General features: G+C 48.6%; 1 protein-coding gene across 1 annotated transcript in view; it reads left to right on the top strand.

The window, feature by feature from the left end:
- Nucleotides 1–17,074, top strand: part of MAP3K15 (mitogen-activated protein kinase kinase kinase 15) — a 130,909-nt gene that overhangs the window by 112,880 nt on the left and 955 nt on the right. The window contains exons 19-29 of the mRNA XM_012651700.1: nt 3,868–4,025; nt 8,116–8,299; nt 9,064–9,223; nt 9,769–9,943; nt 10,726–10,911; nt 11,528–11,633; nt 12,583–12,692; nt 12,753–12,808; nt 15,597–15,709; nt 16,618–16,718; nt 16,801–16,877. Coding sequence (XP_012507154.1) covers nt 3,868–4,025; nt 8,116–8,299; nt 9,064–9,223; nt 9,769–9,943; nt 10,726–10,911; nt 11,528–11,633; nt 12,583–12,692; nt 12,753–12,808; nt 15,597–15,709; nt 16,618–16,718; nt 16,801–16,877 — 1,426 coding nt within the window. The remainder of the gene's footprint in view (nt 1–3,867; nt 4,026–8,115; nt 8,300–9,063; nt 9,224–9,768; nt 9,944–10,725; nt 10,912–11,527; nt 11,634–12,582; nt 12,693–12,752; nt 12,809–15,596; nt 15,710–16,617; nt 16,719–16,800; nt 16,878–17,074) is intronic.

The raw sequence follows: 17,074 nt of genomic DNA, 5'->3' as shown, positions 1-17,074 counted from the left end.
TTTTTTGAGACATGCTTTGTGTCCTAGAATATGGTCAATCTTAGGGAATGTCCCATGAGCTGATGATAAGAACGTATATTGAGTAGTCTTTGGGTAGAATGTCCTGTAAATGTCAGTCAGGCCCATTCGTTCTAGGGTTCTGTTTAAGTGCATTATTTCTTTGTTAATTTTCTGTTTGGAGGATCTGTCCTGTGGTGTCAGTGGAGTGTTGAAGTCTCTGGCTATTATGGTGTTGCTGTTTATCAATCTGTTTAGATCAAGTAGAGTTTGCTTTATGAATCTGGGTGCACCTAAGTTGGGTGCATACATATTTAGAATTGCTATGTCTTCTTGTTAAACTGTACCCTTCACCATTATATAGTGACCCTCTTTGTCTTTCATTACTTTTGTTGATTTAAAAACTAAGTTATTTGAAATCAAAACCTCCACGCCAGCCTTTTTTTGGCTTCCGTTTGCTTGAAATATTGATTTCCACCCCTTTAATTTGAGTCTAAATGCATCATTGCAGGTTAGATGTGTTTCCTGAAGACAGCAGATACTTGGCTTGTATTTTTTTTATCCATTTGGTCAGCCTATGTCTCTTGAGTGGGGAGTTCAAGCCATTCACATTTATTGAGAGAACTGATAAGTGGGGCAAATTACTGTTCATTCTGTTGGGTTGAATTGTGTTGCTTTGTTTTCTCTCTTGAGCCACTGTGGTATCTAGCCTTTTATCTTTAGCTTTTGAGTGGTTTTACATTCGTGAGTGTTTATTTTGCTGATTCTTGTGTAGCTCTGTTTTGAATACTTCTTGGAGGACTGGTCTTGTCTTGGTGAATTCCCTCAGTCTTTGCTTATCTGAGAATGTCTTTATTTCTCCTTCATATACAAAACTTAGTTTTGCAGGGTACAAGATTCTAGGCTGGGCATTATTCTGTTTCAGAAGAGTGAGAATGGGGCCCCAGTCTCTTCTTGCTTGTAAAGTTTCAGTTGAGAAGTCTGAGGTTATTCGGATGGGCTTTCCTTTGTATGTTACTCGTTTCTTTCACCTTACAGCCCGTAGAAGGGCCTGTTTAGTGGATATTTTGGTCAGTCTGATGACTGCATGTCGTGGTGTCTTCCTCTTTGCATTTAATCTCCCAGGGGTCCTTTGAGCTTCTTGTACCTGGATATCTAGATTTTTAGCAAGGCCTGGGAAGTTTTCCTCTATTATATCTTCAAATAGCTTATCCAACTCTTGTGTGTTTTCTTCTTCACCCTCAGGGATTCCCACAACCCTCAAGTTGGGTTTCTTCACATAATCCCACATTTCTTGTAGGCTTTGCTCTTTTCTCTTATTTCTCTGCTCTATCTGTGTGACTGACTTATTTAATTGGAAGGTGTTATCTTCAATCTATGAGATTTTTCTTCTGTTTGATCTACCCTGTTCTTGAGGTTTTCCACTGTTTTGTAGTTCCCTGAATAAATTCTTCATTTCTACGAGTTCAGTTTGATTTTTCTTTAATATTTCAATTTCTTTAGTGAATTTTTCTTCCAAGTCCTGGATTTTTTTGTGGTTTCTTTGTGTTGGTTGTCCCTTTTTTCTTGCATATCATTGAGTTTTCTTACAATCCATGTTTGAAATTCTTCTGTCATTTTAGTGTTCTGAATTTGGTTAATGTCCATTGCTAGAGAGCTGTTGTTCCTCTTTGGGGGTGTGCTTTCCGTTCGATTCTTCATACTTCCAGAGTTCTTTCGCTGAGTCCTTCCCATCTGGATCAGCCGTTACTTCTCACCTTTCAGTTTTAGTTTGGAAAGTAACACGCCCTGTGTAGGTTCTGTTCCAGTAGATGCTGTGTATCAGCCTGGATGTGTGCCCTCCTATGGTTGCTTTATCTGCCACTAGGGGGAGCCGCTAATATGTTCAGGGTTCTTCTACTACAGTTGGGAGGCTGCTCCTGATGGGAGGGATTACTTGGGGAGCCTGTTTTGGCCTCTTGCTAGGATTTTTGTCTAACCAGCAAGGACACTGGGCTGTCAACTATTGATCTGTGCCAAGGCCCCGCAGATTCACACTAGTTGCAGAGGGAAAGTGGCTTTTCTTGTCTCACTGTACCTCCAGGGGTGGAGCCTACCACTTTTGGCGTGAAAGATGCTGGCTAGAGGGAGGGGGTGGTGCCCCAGTCCGCCCAGCACCCCAGCATCTGCCCAGTCCTGCAGGCGTTAGCCTCCCACAATTGGGGAAGTATTCAGAATTCACCTATCAAAACGGGCCTGGCTAGTTGACCATAGGTCGTGTAAGGGCAGAGCTTGTCACGAGAGTCCCTGGGCTAGGGGAAGGGAGCTGCCTGACACCGTATCACACCGCAGCGGCTGGGTTGTGGACCCCGAAAATGGCGACCGCTCGCCCGCAGAGCGCTAGCACTGGGGGCGACCGTTCAGGAGTTGGCAGGCGCCAGATCAGGGAGGTGAGTCATCAGGATGCCCCGTTGTCTCTTTTATGTCACCCTCCCACAGTCTCATGCCTGTCCAGCAGGAGCTGTCGCTCTTACTGACCTGCCCCGAGTGGGCCTATTCGCCCGCAGCAGTTTCCAGGTTAAAGTCCCCTACTTAGTGATCACCTCCGTCGATTTGTACCCACTGGGTGCCAGAGGCAAGTTTCCTGTCTCCTAACTATCTCCAGTGGTAGCTCAGCCCAGTACCTCCCCTGCCCAGTACAGTCCTGGCACAGAGCTCCGGGAGTTCAAGATGCCTCCCGTCATTGTCTCCTCTCCACAGAGCCCCACGTCCCCTGCCGCAATTCTTCACTGACTTCAGGCAGGTCCCTGTCTTGGTGGGTGTGGAGGTCAGTGGGGAAGCAAGACTTTTTCCTGTGGGTCTGATCCCACTGCACTTACTGGCCAGGTGGGTGCAGCCGTCCCCTGCTCTACTTTCTGTTGTCTGTCTCGCACTCTCCAGATTTCACGCTCCTGTCTCCCATTCACCTTTTTTTTCCCCTCTTTTTTGTGTATCCCATGCTGAATCTCCGCCAATTCACAGCGCTGTTCTTGCAGGAGAGCAACCCACTCGTGTAGCAGACTGAGATCTACACCTCTTTCTCTGGGAGCAGGAATCCAGGAGGTTACCTTTACTCCACCTTTTTTCCCCCCCTTCTGACCCAATTCTTCCTTCCCCCTCCTTTCCCAGGCATTAGACCCACATCTCAGTCTGATGGCTCGCCCGGCCTGTCCTGCTCCTGACCCCTTTGTCCTTCAGAGACCTTCTCCCCAATAAATGTCTTGTATGTCTAATCTTGTCCTGGCATTTTCTCCTTGGAGATTGAAGTGGATGCAGCCATAGATTTCCCTGACTTGAACCAGGCAGAATCAAGCACCTTTTCGATGTTCTCGTAGCCTTCTGTGTATGCCTCTGTCATAGCACTTACCACGCTTTGCCGTCACTACCGCCACCACCATTCCGTCTGGTTTCTCTACTAGGTAGCTTCAAGACGAGGCTCTGTTTCTCACGTTCTGGTTTCCCTGTGTTTGGCAGGCACTGGTATGTGCTTACGGAATTGGGCCTATTTGTCCTTTGAGAGGCTAAGCAATCCTCTTGATGTGTGACTAGTGTTAAAGGAAGGCATGTTTCATGTCTCTACTTAAAGAAAGATGCAACTGGATTATTTACGCATGGGACAAGGATCCATCTGTCACTAAAGAGGCGGTTCAGTTCACACACTTGTTTACTAATAATCCATTTAGTTTTGTTTTGCTTTGAGATGGGGGTCTCACTGTGTTGCCCTGGCTGGCCTCGAACTCCTAGGCTCAGGCGATCCTTCCCCCTCAGCGTCCTGAGTAGCTGGGATTACAGGCCACTTAGTTCTTAAGCAATATGGTGCCCATAATCTTTGTTTGTTTGCTTTCCAAATAGGCACTCTGCAGTACATGGCCCCTGAGATTATCGATCAAGGACCTCGCGGGTATGGTGCCCCAGCTGATATCTGGTCCCTGGGCTGCACCATCATTGAGATGGCCACCAGCAGGCCTCCGTTCTATGAGCTCGGCGAGCCGCAGGCAGCAATGTTCAAAGTAAGACATGTTTGGTGATTTAGGTTACTGGTGTTAAGGGAAATATCATTTTTTAAAAAAATCTCTTCTCAACCCAGAAAACCTCTCCACAAAGGTAGGAGAGAAGGAGGAGTTTTATTATTGAATAAGTATTAAACCAAAAGGTGAGGCATGTCACAGGCAATCTGCTAAGATGACAAAGACAGAAATGGCACCCAGTCACATAGCCAAGCAGATGCAATCCATTACATCTGTGTTCTCAAGGGAAGCAGTAGCTAGTCCTCAGGTGAGAGGAATTGACAGCACCATTTGTCACACATAGCTCACCTTAGACTTACCTGGTAATTGGAGTGACCATTTGCATTAGCTATTTGCTTTATCCACAGGAAAAAAACAAACTTTTCATATCCTTAAGGCAGGAGGTAGTTCTGGAGCGAGGCCCAGTGAAGGTTGAAAGCTACAAAAGCTACTCTCCCATAGAAACTGGGAGATAGAGGTGCTATCTTCTTTAATGATTACATTTCTAAGAGGTGGCTCCCAGGTCCTCATGAGAGACATTTCTGGCAAGAGGCTTATTTAGCTGTTAAAAAGATTTACATACATCTTAGAACTTACAGTTGTAAGTTCTCTAAATTAAATGCTGTAACAAAAGGGTGGGTTCCTCTTCCCTTATTTTCAACAGGGAGAATCCAGCCTCTTATTTTTCATTTGTATTCGCCCTTACACTGGGTAAGGCTCAAAAGCCATGGAGGTGTGTCTTTGGAGAACAGGTTTCTGCCTGAATTTTGGAGAGGTGGGATTTTGGGTATTGGATACTGTGTCCTTTATCATTCTAACAACCTCCCAGAGCTAACAGGATGAGCAGTCCAGGTGCCAAGGCCAACGCAGTACAGATTGACCAATATGAGTGGGGGTTCTACTGGTGGGCAGTGGACACCTTGGAAAGGGACATGTTTGCTTGTGACCCCACAGGAAACTGATGCCAGGGCAGCCCTGTGTGCCAAGGTCAGGTTTGCAGCTTCTGGCTCTGTGTATACTTAGAAACATATAAGGGGCTCTATCCCCAAGAGTCCATCACCAGCACTGACCTTCCAGGGAGGAATTTTGTTTGCCCTGAGAGAGTGGATTCACAGACGGCCAATGGCCATTGTGTATGAGTGACGAGGCCACAGTGCGTCGATGTACCTGACAGAATGTGATTCCAGAGACCTACTCCCAGCTTCTCTGCCAAACGTGGCAGCTTCGCAGCCTCGTAGCCTGTGTCTTTGCCAAGCCCTCTAGCTCCGCTTCGCGGGCAGAAAGAACTGAGCCGCGTGAGCGCTGGTGTCTGCCACTGAGGGGAGTGCAGCGCGTTCCGTGGGCCGAGTGCTCTGTGCTGTGGGTGCCTTGGCTACACTATTCAGCCTGGCCAGGCCCCTGCAGAAGGTTCTAAGAGCTTCTTACCTTAATATCAGCTGCTCAGGCAGCTCCAAGGCCAAGACCTCAAGTTGACAAGAGTCTTCTGACACCTGCAATCCCAACAGGACCCTGAACGCCAGGGCTGGAAGACGGCAGTAACCTTCCTCAGCACTTGGACTATGCACAAATGGACCCAGTTGGGGCCACTGAAGATCTTACCAGTGGCTTCTATCACAGGCCTTGGTATAAATAGCAGCTAGTGCTGAGAAGCACATGGGGCCCACCTGAGCCATGGCTGGCTGCTGTCTGATCTGCCAACTTCCTGTGAAACTCAGGAAACCCAGCTGAAGCTCTGTGACTGTCTCAATTCATCCACAGGTGTGGGTGACCCCCCTATCCTCTTCGTTCCTCCTGCTTTTCATTAGCTAATTAGCTTAGCAAAGTCTTTGAAAATATATTGACTTTTTTAGATTGTATGTGAAGTCAGTTTGTATTGCAAATGAGAAAGTTTTTATTAAATAATGTCTCCTGTGTTATTTATTTCTGGGATCCTAGAATCCTCCAGAAAAATTTCCAGAAACTTCTGGGCATTATCTAAAACAAAAGGAACTGTTCTTCCCCCAAGGGGACTGTTATGGGTTTGATTGTGTCACCCCAAATGGCATATGAAAGTCCTAACCCCCAGTACCTCAGAATGTGACCTTATGTGGAAATAGGGTCTTTACAGAGATACTCAAGTTAAAATGGGGCCCTAATCCAGTATGGCTGGTGGTCTTATAAAATGGGGAGATTTGGACATACACACATACACAGAGGACCATTGAAGACACACAGGGCACTGCCATGGGAAGGCAGAGGAGGGGGAGATGCAGCTACCAGCCAAGGAGCGCCAGACACGGCCTGCGGCCCACCAGGAGCTAGAAGACGCAAGGGAGGAGTCTCTGCAGGCTTCAGAGGGAGCCTGGCCCTGCCAACACCTCGATCTTGGACTTTCAGCCTCCGGAACTGTGAGACAAGAAATGTGTGTTGTTTAAGCCACCCAGTTTGTGGCACTCTGTTATGGCAGCCGTAGGAAATCAATGCAGGGAGCTTTTGGGTAACAGCGAAGCACCCTTAAAGGGGATACCCTGGCAGGTGTCAGCTGCCCACATCTCTCTCTTCTCTGAGAGCCAGAGGAGCAGCTACCCCTTTCCTTTTTAGTTCTCATCCTGAATCATTGCCTCTGCACTCCACTGCCCGTGGGACTGCCAACTTGTCTCCCGACTGCTCAGGCAAGGGGTGCCACCTGTAACGCACCCTGCATTTCAGATCAGGTCTAGCATTTCAAGTTCTTCAAATCTACAGCTCTTGAGCTGTCCATCCTGGTCATGAGGAGCAATGTGGTGGAGATGGCACATGTCCGCCCTGTCACGGGCCTTGGGGATGTGACGTTGGGAGGCCCTGTAGTCTGCTCTCAGCAGCCCCCAGATCTCGCTCAGTGGGCAAGGGAGGCCGAGGCAGCCCCCAGGAGTGCTGAGGAGCTGGGAGTGGGCGTGCATCTGGAGGACACATGGCTGCCACCCCTGGATTGTTGGGCGGGCTTGGGAAAGACATGGAGAAGACTATGAAAACCTTAAGATGACAACTCCTAAAAAGACCAGAGAGCCACCCCAAGTAGGAACAATTATGCAGGAGGGGGTTATGCAAGATTTGTCATGGAATCATTCCTACATCACAGCGCAACGTGATGGCTTAGAACCAGCTCTTGCTCCTTTCCGGGTCACAGGGACAGAGAGCCTTTAGCAGGACAGTGATTACCTGGCCAGAAGTGGGAGCTGAAACAGAATTTTTAGCAGGAGCCCTAACAGGAAAAGGCATCCCCGCAACCAGCTGTACCCTGTGGGGAGGGGCCATGGCTTTGCTTGTAGATGGTTAATTACTTGTCTGTGACTTAGCGGCCTCAAGGTTTAGAGCTGGAGGTTGGGAATCTGGGCTGTGGACACACACAGACTGAGCGGCGTGAGGGGTGGTGTCTCTTGGGAACTCTGTGTATCAGGGATTAAGATAACAGATGCCTTTGAATGTCCTCAGAGGATGTCCTGCCCCAGGCTATGGCTCAAGTCCTGTCTCAGTTATCTTCTGCCATGTAGCAAACCACCCCAAAACTTTACAGGCTTAAAGCAATGGCTTTTTATTTGTCATGATTCTGTGGGTTGACTGTTGGTTCTTCCACTGGTCTTGCCTGGGCTCACTCATGTGGTTGCAGCCAAGTGGTGGCTTGGCTGGAGCAGCATGGTCGGAGAGGGCCTCTCCTGCATGGCTGGGTGACAGTTGGGATGGCTGGGGTGTTCTCTCCACATGGTCGTCCTTCTTGGGCTTCTTGCCTGCATAGTGGTCTCAGGGCTCCAGGAGGACTAGAGCAGGAACTGCAAGGCCTCAGCTCTGAAACTGTCACAATACCACTTCTACCACAAGCTCAGGGTCAAAGCAATCAGAAGAGGCCAGCCAAGCTTCCAGGGATGGGGAAATAGATTCCACCTGTGGATGGCAGGGGCAAGAACAGAACATTGCAAAGGGATGTGGACAGAGGTGCAAGTCACTGAGGCTGTCATGCTCCTTCTCCGCCCCCGTCCCCTGGGGACAGCAGCTGTGTAGGGGCTTAGTATTGAAGACGTGGACACCTGAGTTCACCTGAGGCCTCACTGACACATCATTACCTCTCCCTTACATGCAGGTGGGGATGTTTAAGATCCACCCTGAGATTCCAGAAGCCCTTTCAGCTGAAGCCAGAGCCTTCATTTTATCCTGTTTTGAGCCTGACCCCCACAAACGTGTCACTGCCACCAAGCTACTTGGAGAGGGCTTCTTAAGACAGGTGAACAAGGGCAAGAAGAACCGAATTGCCTTCAGGCCCTCAGGTGAGGCCTACCTGGACAGCTGGGGCGACACCCTAGACAAGTGAACGCCTGGGCCCCCAGCTCCTGTCGCTCTCCATAGTGACAGGCTGAGGGGCCTGTTTTTGTGAAGAATGGCAGGGATTATGCAGTAGGTTTGGAGGTTGTCATAGACCTAACCAATAAATGTCCCTTGATTTCCTGACAGAAGCACAGGGAGCCTTACAGGTGACAGTGGCACCCCTGCTCTTGTTATAGTCTGTCCTTTGGTATTAGGAAGAGCGGGGAAGTGAGGTGCCCTGTCTGGATTTTGTGTATTGCCACGTTCAGAGCCTGGGGCTTCATTTTTGGGGCCTGGCCTGTCATTCTGTGCTGACCCTGACCTTGATTAAAGTGTAAGTCAGGGAGGTTGGCCTGTGGTGGCTGTCCTGCAGGTCACCAAAGCCCAGTGACACCTTCTGGACAATGACATAAGAGTTGCCTCTGAAAAGGAAGCTGCTTGTCCTCCTTTCCGTGGTATGGATGGGGGTTGGGAGCCACGACAGAGTGGCTCAGCAACTTGCTCTGCAGAGTGTGACCCCCACTCCCTGCCTCTGAGTAGAAATGCCATCTGGGTGCCATCCCAGACCTGCATTTCCCCAGGATCTGGGTGATTGCTGGTACCACCTGGTTAGAGCAGCACAAGCTTACTGAGCCCCTGGGTGGGTCACCTGGATCTGAGGGGCTGCCAGAGGCTCAGCTCCCACCCTGCCCCCTCTGAGCCTCTCCTTCCTGCTGTCCCCTGACAGAGGGTGCCCGGGGCACCATCCTGGCCCTGCATGCGTTGGGGGAGCCCGCGGGCAGCAGCAGCATCGAGCTCACCTCCATCTCCCCAGACTCAGACGCCCAGCCCGACAAGTTCTTTGAGAAGGCCCGGGTGCCCAAGCACCAGCTCAGCCGCCTTCTCAGGTATGCCAGGTCCCCACCAGGTCCCCACCCCTCCGCCGTGGGCCGCGAAGGTGCTGGCAGCGGCAGAATACCCCCAGGTCAAAACCAGATGGCCGCCAAGGGCTTTTGCTTCCTTCCTGCAGGGTCCTATCTGAGCAAGGAGGTCACTCTGTTCCCTAGCCTTCCCTTCTCGTCCTCTCCCCCATCTCCCTTCTTCTTCCCTCTTTCTTCCTTCCCCCTCCGAACTTTCCCTCCTCTCCTCTTCCCTCACTCTTCCCTGCCTGCTCCCCTCCTCCCCCGTAATTTCTCCCCGTCCCATCCGGCTCCTGGAGGCCCTGTCCCCGCCTCTCCCTCTCGGGCTCTTCCCCCTCCCAGCGCGGGTGCCATGGCAGTTGGACAGAACACCGCAGCTCTGTACGTCTTTCTGCAATCTCATCTTCCTGAGAGCGGGCACTGCAACGTTATAGTCACCTCTTAGTCCCTCCCCCATGGCGTCCTAACGTGGTATGCTTCCCGGAGACAGTGCTCCTGGACGTACGGGAATTGTCACATGTGTTTATCCCCAGTGTTCCCGATGAGAGCTTGGCTTCAGAAGACCGGAATGCGGGCTCATCCCCAGAGGACAGGGACCCAGGACTCTTCCTGCTGCGCAAGGACAGCGAGCGCCGTGCCATCCTGTACAAGATCCTTTGGGAGGAACAGAACCAGGTGGCTTCCAACCTGCAGGAGTGCGTGGCCCAGGTATGAGCGGGGGAGGGCGCCTGCTGGTCCCGCCCCCCTCTGCGAGGTCCGAACAGGACTACCCTGGAACATTTGCAGTTACAGTGATCACCCTAAGCATTTACCAACATCCTTCCTTTCCCCACCAAAACAAAAGGAAAATACAAAGAAAAAGAAAACCGGTCCCCCGAAACAGGAAATTTGCAGACACTCAGGTACTTCCAGGCATTCGTGGGGCAGTGCTGCCCCCTGGTGGAAAACAGGCCAGATGGCAGCAGAGAGCCCGAAGGGCCTCGGGCCTTCTGTCAGCGGGGTTTTGAGCCCCGGAATTAACGCCCAGCTGTAGGACATGCTAGAGCTGCCCTCAGAGGCTGGGAGAACAGCCACTTCCGTGAGAATGGCTATGTGTGAAAACACTTGAGTTTTAACTAGGACACGGCACTGGTGAAATGGTCCCCTTTTCTTTTTCTGGGTGGGAAAGGTCCTTTTAGGTGGAGGCCGCTGTCCTGCCCTGAACTCTACCTTCTGACAAGGCTCGTTGATGGGGGCCCTTACAAGGGGTTAAACAGAGGTGGGACCATTCATAGGGGGGCTTGGCTGTGAGGGTGGGTGCCCCCCTGGGAGAAGGGGCCAGAAGACCCTGACAGGAAAGAGATGGAGGGAATTATAGAGACCCCTTCTCACCTGGGGATTCCACAATTTCACAGCAAATGGACAATCTAGTTTCCCATGATACGTTTTGAGTTTTCTATCCCTCCCTCTGACTCACTCAATGAAAATGGTATGTGTGTGTGTCTCGTCAGAGTTCAGAAGAGTTGCGTCTCTCAGTTGGCCACATCAAGCAAGTTATTGGGATCCTGAGGGACTTCATCCGCTCCCCGGAGCACAGGGCGATGGCGTCCACAATATCAAAGCTCAAGGTGGACCTGGACTTTGATAGCTCGTCCATCAGTCAGATTCATCTGGTACTGTTTGGATTTCAGGATGCTGTAAGTGCTCCGTCTGGCCCTAGAGACCATGCCAGACCATGGAATTCATTTACCACTTTCTCCCATAGCCCTCATATCTTCTCACCTGTTTATACCTGAATCCTGAGTTTGGGCAGCTCCTTCTAGACACTGAGTATGTAGGTACAGGAAACATCATCCGGGTGAACGGGCTGACTGCATTTGGCCATAATGAGCATGAGTCTAGGATTTGGGAACATGTAGCATCTGCCAGCAGAGCAGGTGGGAGTTTAAGCCTGTGTCTGCCCAAACAGATATGAGTTCCTCCAGGCCTGAGACCACATCTGGTACATCTTTGTGTCGCAAGCCTCCTGTGCAGAGCCAGCTTGTCATTTCGTAGGTGCTCAATACATGCTTGTTGAGTAAGCAACGAAGAGGCCAGTGAGGTTGATCTGATCACTGTACCCACCTTCTAGACCCCAGCATGACTTAGGTCAGCTTAAAGGAAGACTCAGTTCTACATTGGGCAGGAACTCCAGGGCAGCATGGGCTAACACTTTATCTCAGGCAGAGTGGAAGCAAATTAGAATAGTAAAAACTAGTATTTCTTGAAAGTCAATGGACTGGAAATATGGATTATTGTGATTTTTTTTTTTAGGTAAATAAAATTTTGAGGAACCACTTAATTAGGCCCCACTGGATGTTCGCGATGGACAACATCATCCGCCGAGCAGTACAGGCCGCGGTCACCATTCTCATCCCAGGTAAGTGCCCTCTTTGCAGTCAAGGTCAGCTTCATTCTGTGGAAAAGACAAGAAATACTCTCTGCATTCAACAATCATTGCTTTCTCTTTTCCATCTTGGCTGTGTACTTCCTTGCAATTAAGTGGATGCTGTCATAGATCGCTGGCAGGGTTAAGATCCTGTGATTCTAAGAATATCTCATGGCGCCATATTGATGTGTTCCCTCAGTATAACGAAGGCGACCGAATATAGGCTAAATTCATGACCTAAAAAGGGAGCATTGAGCCCAAGGGCAAGGACCTCCAGTCCTCTGGCATCCACTTCAGTGTGTATGCTCATAGTTGAAAATGTAATGGCTCGGTTTCCTCTCTCGGAATCATTGTGTGGTAGCTATGGAAATCTTTGGCTCTTGTAGACTCTTTTTGAAATGTTAGAGCAGCTTAATACCAATGTTGGTTCTCTTTCTGTGGTGACTTTCCTTGTGAAGGGAGGCTTTGAAACCAATCTGTTGCCATCGCCACTTCCCCGCTTCCTTTGGCCCCTCGCAGGCCGTCTCCTGCCTGCTGTCCCGAAAGTGCCTGGCCCAGGCGCCGCTGCCAGGAGAGGCCTGGGAAACCCGGGTACTGAATTACTGTCTGCTCCCAGCAGCCGCCTTCTGCTGTAAAAGGGTGCAGGCCTGGTTGCAAGCCTAATCGTACCTTTTTAAAGCTGTCCCTGGTTAACTTACCGTCTTTAAGCCTCAGTTTCTTCATCCGTAAACTGGGGTGACGATATTTACACTACAGAGAACACAATGAAATAGCCTCCCCTCCTGTTGTGAAGTCAGCAGTCCCTGGATGGAGCGGCGCATTGGCCAGGCCGGCCTCCGAACGGCCTCCTCGTTTGCTGGCACCAGGCGTCAGCTACACCAAGCCCCCACCTTGTTAAGATGCTGTCTTGCGAACTGTCATTTCTTCTGTGATTTCACAGAGCTCCGAGCCCACTTTGAGCCTGCCTCCGAGACCGAGGGGATAGAGAAGGACCCAGCTGAGGTGGAAGAGGACTATCCCCCAGCAGGCCTGCCTGGCGGCGAAGCGCACGTCGCCTACGGAGAGAGCGGGCCTGGTTCGGCGGTGGTTCAGGAGCCTCTGCCCCACCAGCGCCACCAGCAGCACCTGAACCTCCAGCTGGGCCAGCTCAGACAGGAGACCAACAGGTGAGGACCTTCTGGGCTCTCCACCTGGAACAGGGGTAGGACAATGACTTGAACCAACAAGACAATTGGTTTGGTTGTTGTGTGCCTCACTCAGGCTCAGAAAAAAACATCTTCACCATCAGTGAACTGGGCAAGGGTGTATTCTCAGCTCCAGCTGAGGGACGAGAGGAATACCTTCCTTTAATAGTAGGAATCAGAGAGGTATGGTGCCTTGCCCCAGGCCACACACAAATTAGCCATACTAAAGGCAGCAGCGTCTCTGACTTCTTTCTCTGTCTCTTCATGAAAATGGGGCACCTGGCATGGTGTGTGGGTCCTACAGGCGCAGCGGTGGACGCTGGTAACCTGCAGAAGTAGCAGAGTTTGGAGGTTTGTTAACGCTTTGTCAGTGGATGTGTATCCCATAACCCAGACCCTGAGGAAGTTCACCCTCTTGTCATGTTTTCTTTGTGGTCTGTCTTGATGCCCAGGCAGACTTTAGTGGACAGCCTTCCCAACCAGGAGACCCTGGCACCTCCATGTTCCCCCCAAGCACACTGGTCTATTTTGTTTACTTCCTGGCACATAGTAGGTGCTCAGTAAATATTTGTTAAATGAATAAAATGATTTCCATTTGTTCTGGAGAATCACATTATCATTGGGCTTTTTAAAATGTAATCCAAAGCTATGGCAAACTAGTTGGTGCTTGTTCCAGATGTCACTTTGTTGCCTGCCATATGATCACTGGTGATGCTGATTACTGTTTAATAGGGGGAGATAAGGTGCCAGGTACATATTCTGGATGAAAAATTGTATACACTCCCAGGGACCTCTAAAGTTCAATCTTAGGTGGATCTAATCGTTTCTTTTTTTAAAAGGCCTGGAGTTTTAGTTAAATGGTAGTGGTGGCCAGATTTTGAAAGTTTTACAAATATGATAGATATGAGAGTTGGTAGTAATACTTAGCATTTCTTTAAAATTTTTCACTCAAGATTTATACTCAGCAAATTCATAAAATGGTATATATGGGTTCAAAGGTCATTCTGTTATTTTCCAGTCTCAGTGGAAGCAGGACTTGGTTAAACAGCAGCCAGCACATTAACGCACATGGCGCTCACCTGAACTGCGAGCTCCTGCACAGGCTGCCCAGCCTTGTGCTGTGAGGTGCCTTGGCTATGTGGCAGCTGGGCAGAACTGATGGAGGACCGCAGCTATTGCAAAGAATGATGTGACTGTCCCAGTGAATGTCAGTCCTGAGAGCCCTTTCCACTGGAAGGGCAGAGGCACGAGCTAGAATTGTCCCCTCCGCTAGCATAAAAGGAGGACTTCTTGAGAGACAGAACAAAGGCAGGCAGGGGTAGGGTGGGAAAGGATTTCTTACTTGCTGTCACACTGGGGCAGAAGTGTTTGCCTCTCCCCACCCCGTTTGCCACCGGATGATCCAGGAGTACCTATGTTCTCATATGTTCACTATTGCAGTGAATCCTCAGGGCAACTTCAGTAATTTAAATAAAGCTTAGTTCCTGTATCCCCAAGTTCATCAGCACGGATCATATAAATGAACGAAAGGAGCACGCAGTAAGAAACAAATGAATCCCAGGTGCTAGGTACGAGCAAACAAAGCAAGCTAGACCTAGACCTGGCTCCAGTCTGCCAGCCCTCCTCCCCTCCCCCAGGCATGCCATTTCGCTGGCATGTGGGGACTCAGAAGTTTGAGGCTCAGCTGTGCCAAGCCATCTTTCTTGTCCTGGAGAGACCATGAGCAAGATTGGGTGTCAGCAGAAAGTCCTGATGGGAAGAGCCCAGCCTGTGTGACTCTGTGCAAATTACTTGACTATTCTGTGGCTCTGTTAGCTCCAAAATGGGGGTTTAAAAAAAGGGTGCTTACTTCCCAAAAGTACTGCGTTGAAGGACTTAATCTGTGAAAAGTGTTTAGCACAGTCCTGGATTTTGTGTAGGAAGTGCTCAGTGAATGTTAGCAGTATCATTCCTCCCAACCTGCAGAGCAGTGTTTCTCGCTGTCCCGCCTCTGCGCCCAGCTGTTGTATCAGAAGCAGGGGCTGCTGTCCTTCAGTTTAGTTCCCTCGGTTGAGGAGGAAGGAGCCTAACATTGTAGTTTCCTGAATGTCGGGAGACAAGTTTAAATAATCAGATCATCCTCTGGCTGAGTTCTACTGGTCAACGTCAAGTTATCTTTTGGTTCATGATACATTTTGAGAGAAAACTGTTAGTCTGTTCAGGCTCCCGTAACAAAATACCATACACTGAGTGGCTTATATATGACAGAAACTTATTTCTCACAGTTCTGGAGACTGGCAAGTCCAAGATCAAGGTGCTGGCAGATTCCATGTCTGGTGAGGGCCCTCTCTGCTTCCTGGTTCATACACGGCCATCTTCTCGGTGTGCTCACGTGGTGGAAGGGATAAGGGAATCTCGGGGGGGGAGGGTCTCTCTTCATTAGGGCACTCATCTCGTCTGACCTCCCAAAGGCCCCACCCTCCTAATATCATCACCTTGGGTATGAAGATTTTAACATACAAATTTTGGAAGGACACATTCAGTCCATTGCACAAATATACCCAAGCATTGGTCTTTGTTGTCAAGGGGAGGAAAAACACAAGGAACGTTCTCCTACACAGGCTGAAACCCGATTCACAGAACTCTGAAGAAACAACACATTTGCTGCTTGTGCTATTTTTCCTTTTTTTTTTTTTTAATCTCTTAATGTGCAACAGATGTTTGCGTTAAATTGAATGGTGTTGCGCTCTCTCTGGAAGATGGCTTGTTTTGTTTTTTGTTTTATAATCAGACTTTTGGAACACCTAGTTCAAAAAGAAAAAGAGTACCAGAATCTTCTACGGCAAACTCTAGAACAGAAAACTCAAGAATTACATCACCTTCAGTTACAATATAAATCTAATGGTGAGTCATTTTCCACTTTCTCTGACTGAAGTGTGTTTGTGTGTGAGAGAGACTGTTTAAAATCTGGCTAATATTCTAGTCAGCTTATGAAGAAAGAGTTGAGGTTATCTTCTATTAAACCAGGACTCCAGTAGATTCTGGAGTACTAAATAATAAAAAGAACTACTGATACATTCAACAACATGGATGAATTGCAAATGTGGCATGCTAGGAGAAAGAGCCAGGTTCAAAGGCTACATACCATGATGCCATTTATATAGTACCCCAGAAAAGGCAAAACTGTAGGACAGAACAAATCAGAATAGGGAGGGCAGGGGACTGATTACAAAGAACACATGAGGGCTTCTGGGAATCGTGGCAATTTCTGTATCTTGATTGTGGTGGTGGTTGTTACATGACTGTGTCTGTCAAACTTCACAGCACATTATATACCAGAAAAGGAGGGTTTACTGCATAAATTATACCTTAGCAAACCTGACTTGGTCATTTGGTGCCACTTAGAAAAGAGCTACAGAGCTACCTCTTGGAATATGGAGTGCATAAGCTCTGATGTAAAATGTCAACAATGAAACCTATTTCCTCATATGCTTTCCAGTACAGTTAGGGATATGATTCCTAATAAAAAGCATTTTAAAGATGGGGGAATAAGCATTTAAAGTGACAGATAACATGTCAAATCCCAAACTAACTAAAGGAATCATAGGTAAGAATTCTCTCTCTGGAAAGTGAATCTAAGAATTAGGAATCGTTTAATTTGTATTAGAGCAGCTGAGTGACACGGGTTTAATTCACCTCCTTTTCATATCACATTTATATTCTGGAATAGTTTGTTAAGCCAACTTGTTACTTCTGAAGAGTTTTATGGTGAGACATTAATATACAACAAAACAAATTCCTCATCCTTACAGATACTACAGAGAACCCAGCACCCCGCCATGGGCAGAGAACAGATAAAGAGCTTATAGACTGGTTGCAGCTGCAAGGAGCAGATGCATATACAATCGAAAAGGTAAATTTACAACCAAAAAAATGATTCCTATTGCTATTGTTAAAAAGCTGCTTAGCTCTTATGTATTTGATCTTTGTTTTAGATTATTGAAGAGGGTTATACGCTTTCTGATATTCTTAATGATATCACTAAGGAAGATCTAAGATACCTTAGACTACGGTAAGTCTCTCAAAAGAGTTCATATAATAGAACGTTATTTTTTTACGTGTGAATGTGCTTTAAAGTAACAGGAAACAAGGGGCTGGACGTCCCTCTAAACTCTGGAGTTCTGCCAGGTTCAAGTTGGGGAAAAAGCTGAGGTGTGGCAGAAACTAAAGGCCAGAAAGGCGACAGGGAAATGATGGCCCCAGTCAATC

Source organism: Propithecus coquereli, unplaced genomic scaffold (assembly GCF_000956105.1).
Source record: "Propithecus coquereli isolate 6110/MARCELLA unplaced genomic scaffold, Pcoq_1.0 Scaffold362, whole genome shotgun sequence".
NCBI classification, from domain to species: domain Eukaryota; kingdom Metazoa; phylum Chordata; class Mammalia; order Primates; family Indriidae; genus Propithecus; species Propithecus coquereli.
The sequence above is the reverse complement of the archived record's forward strand: the minus strand, read 5'-3'. Positions and strand labels throughout refer to the sequence as shown.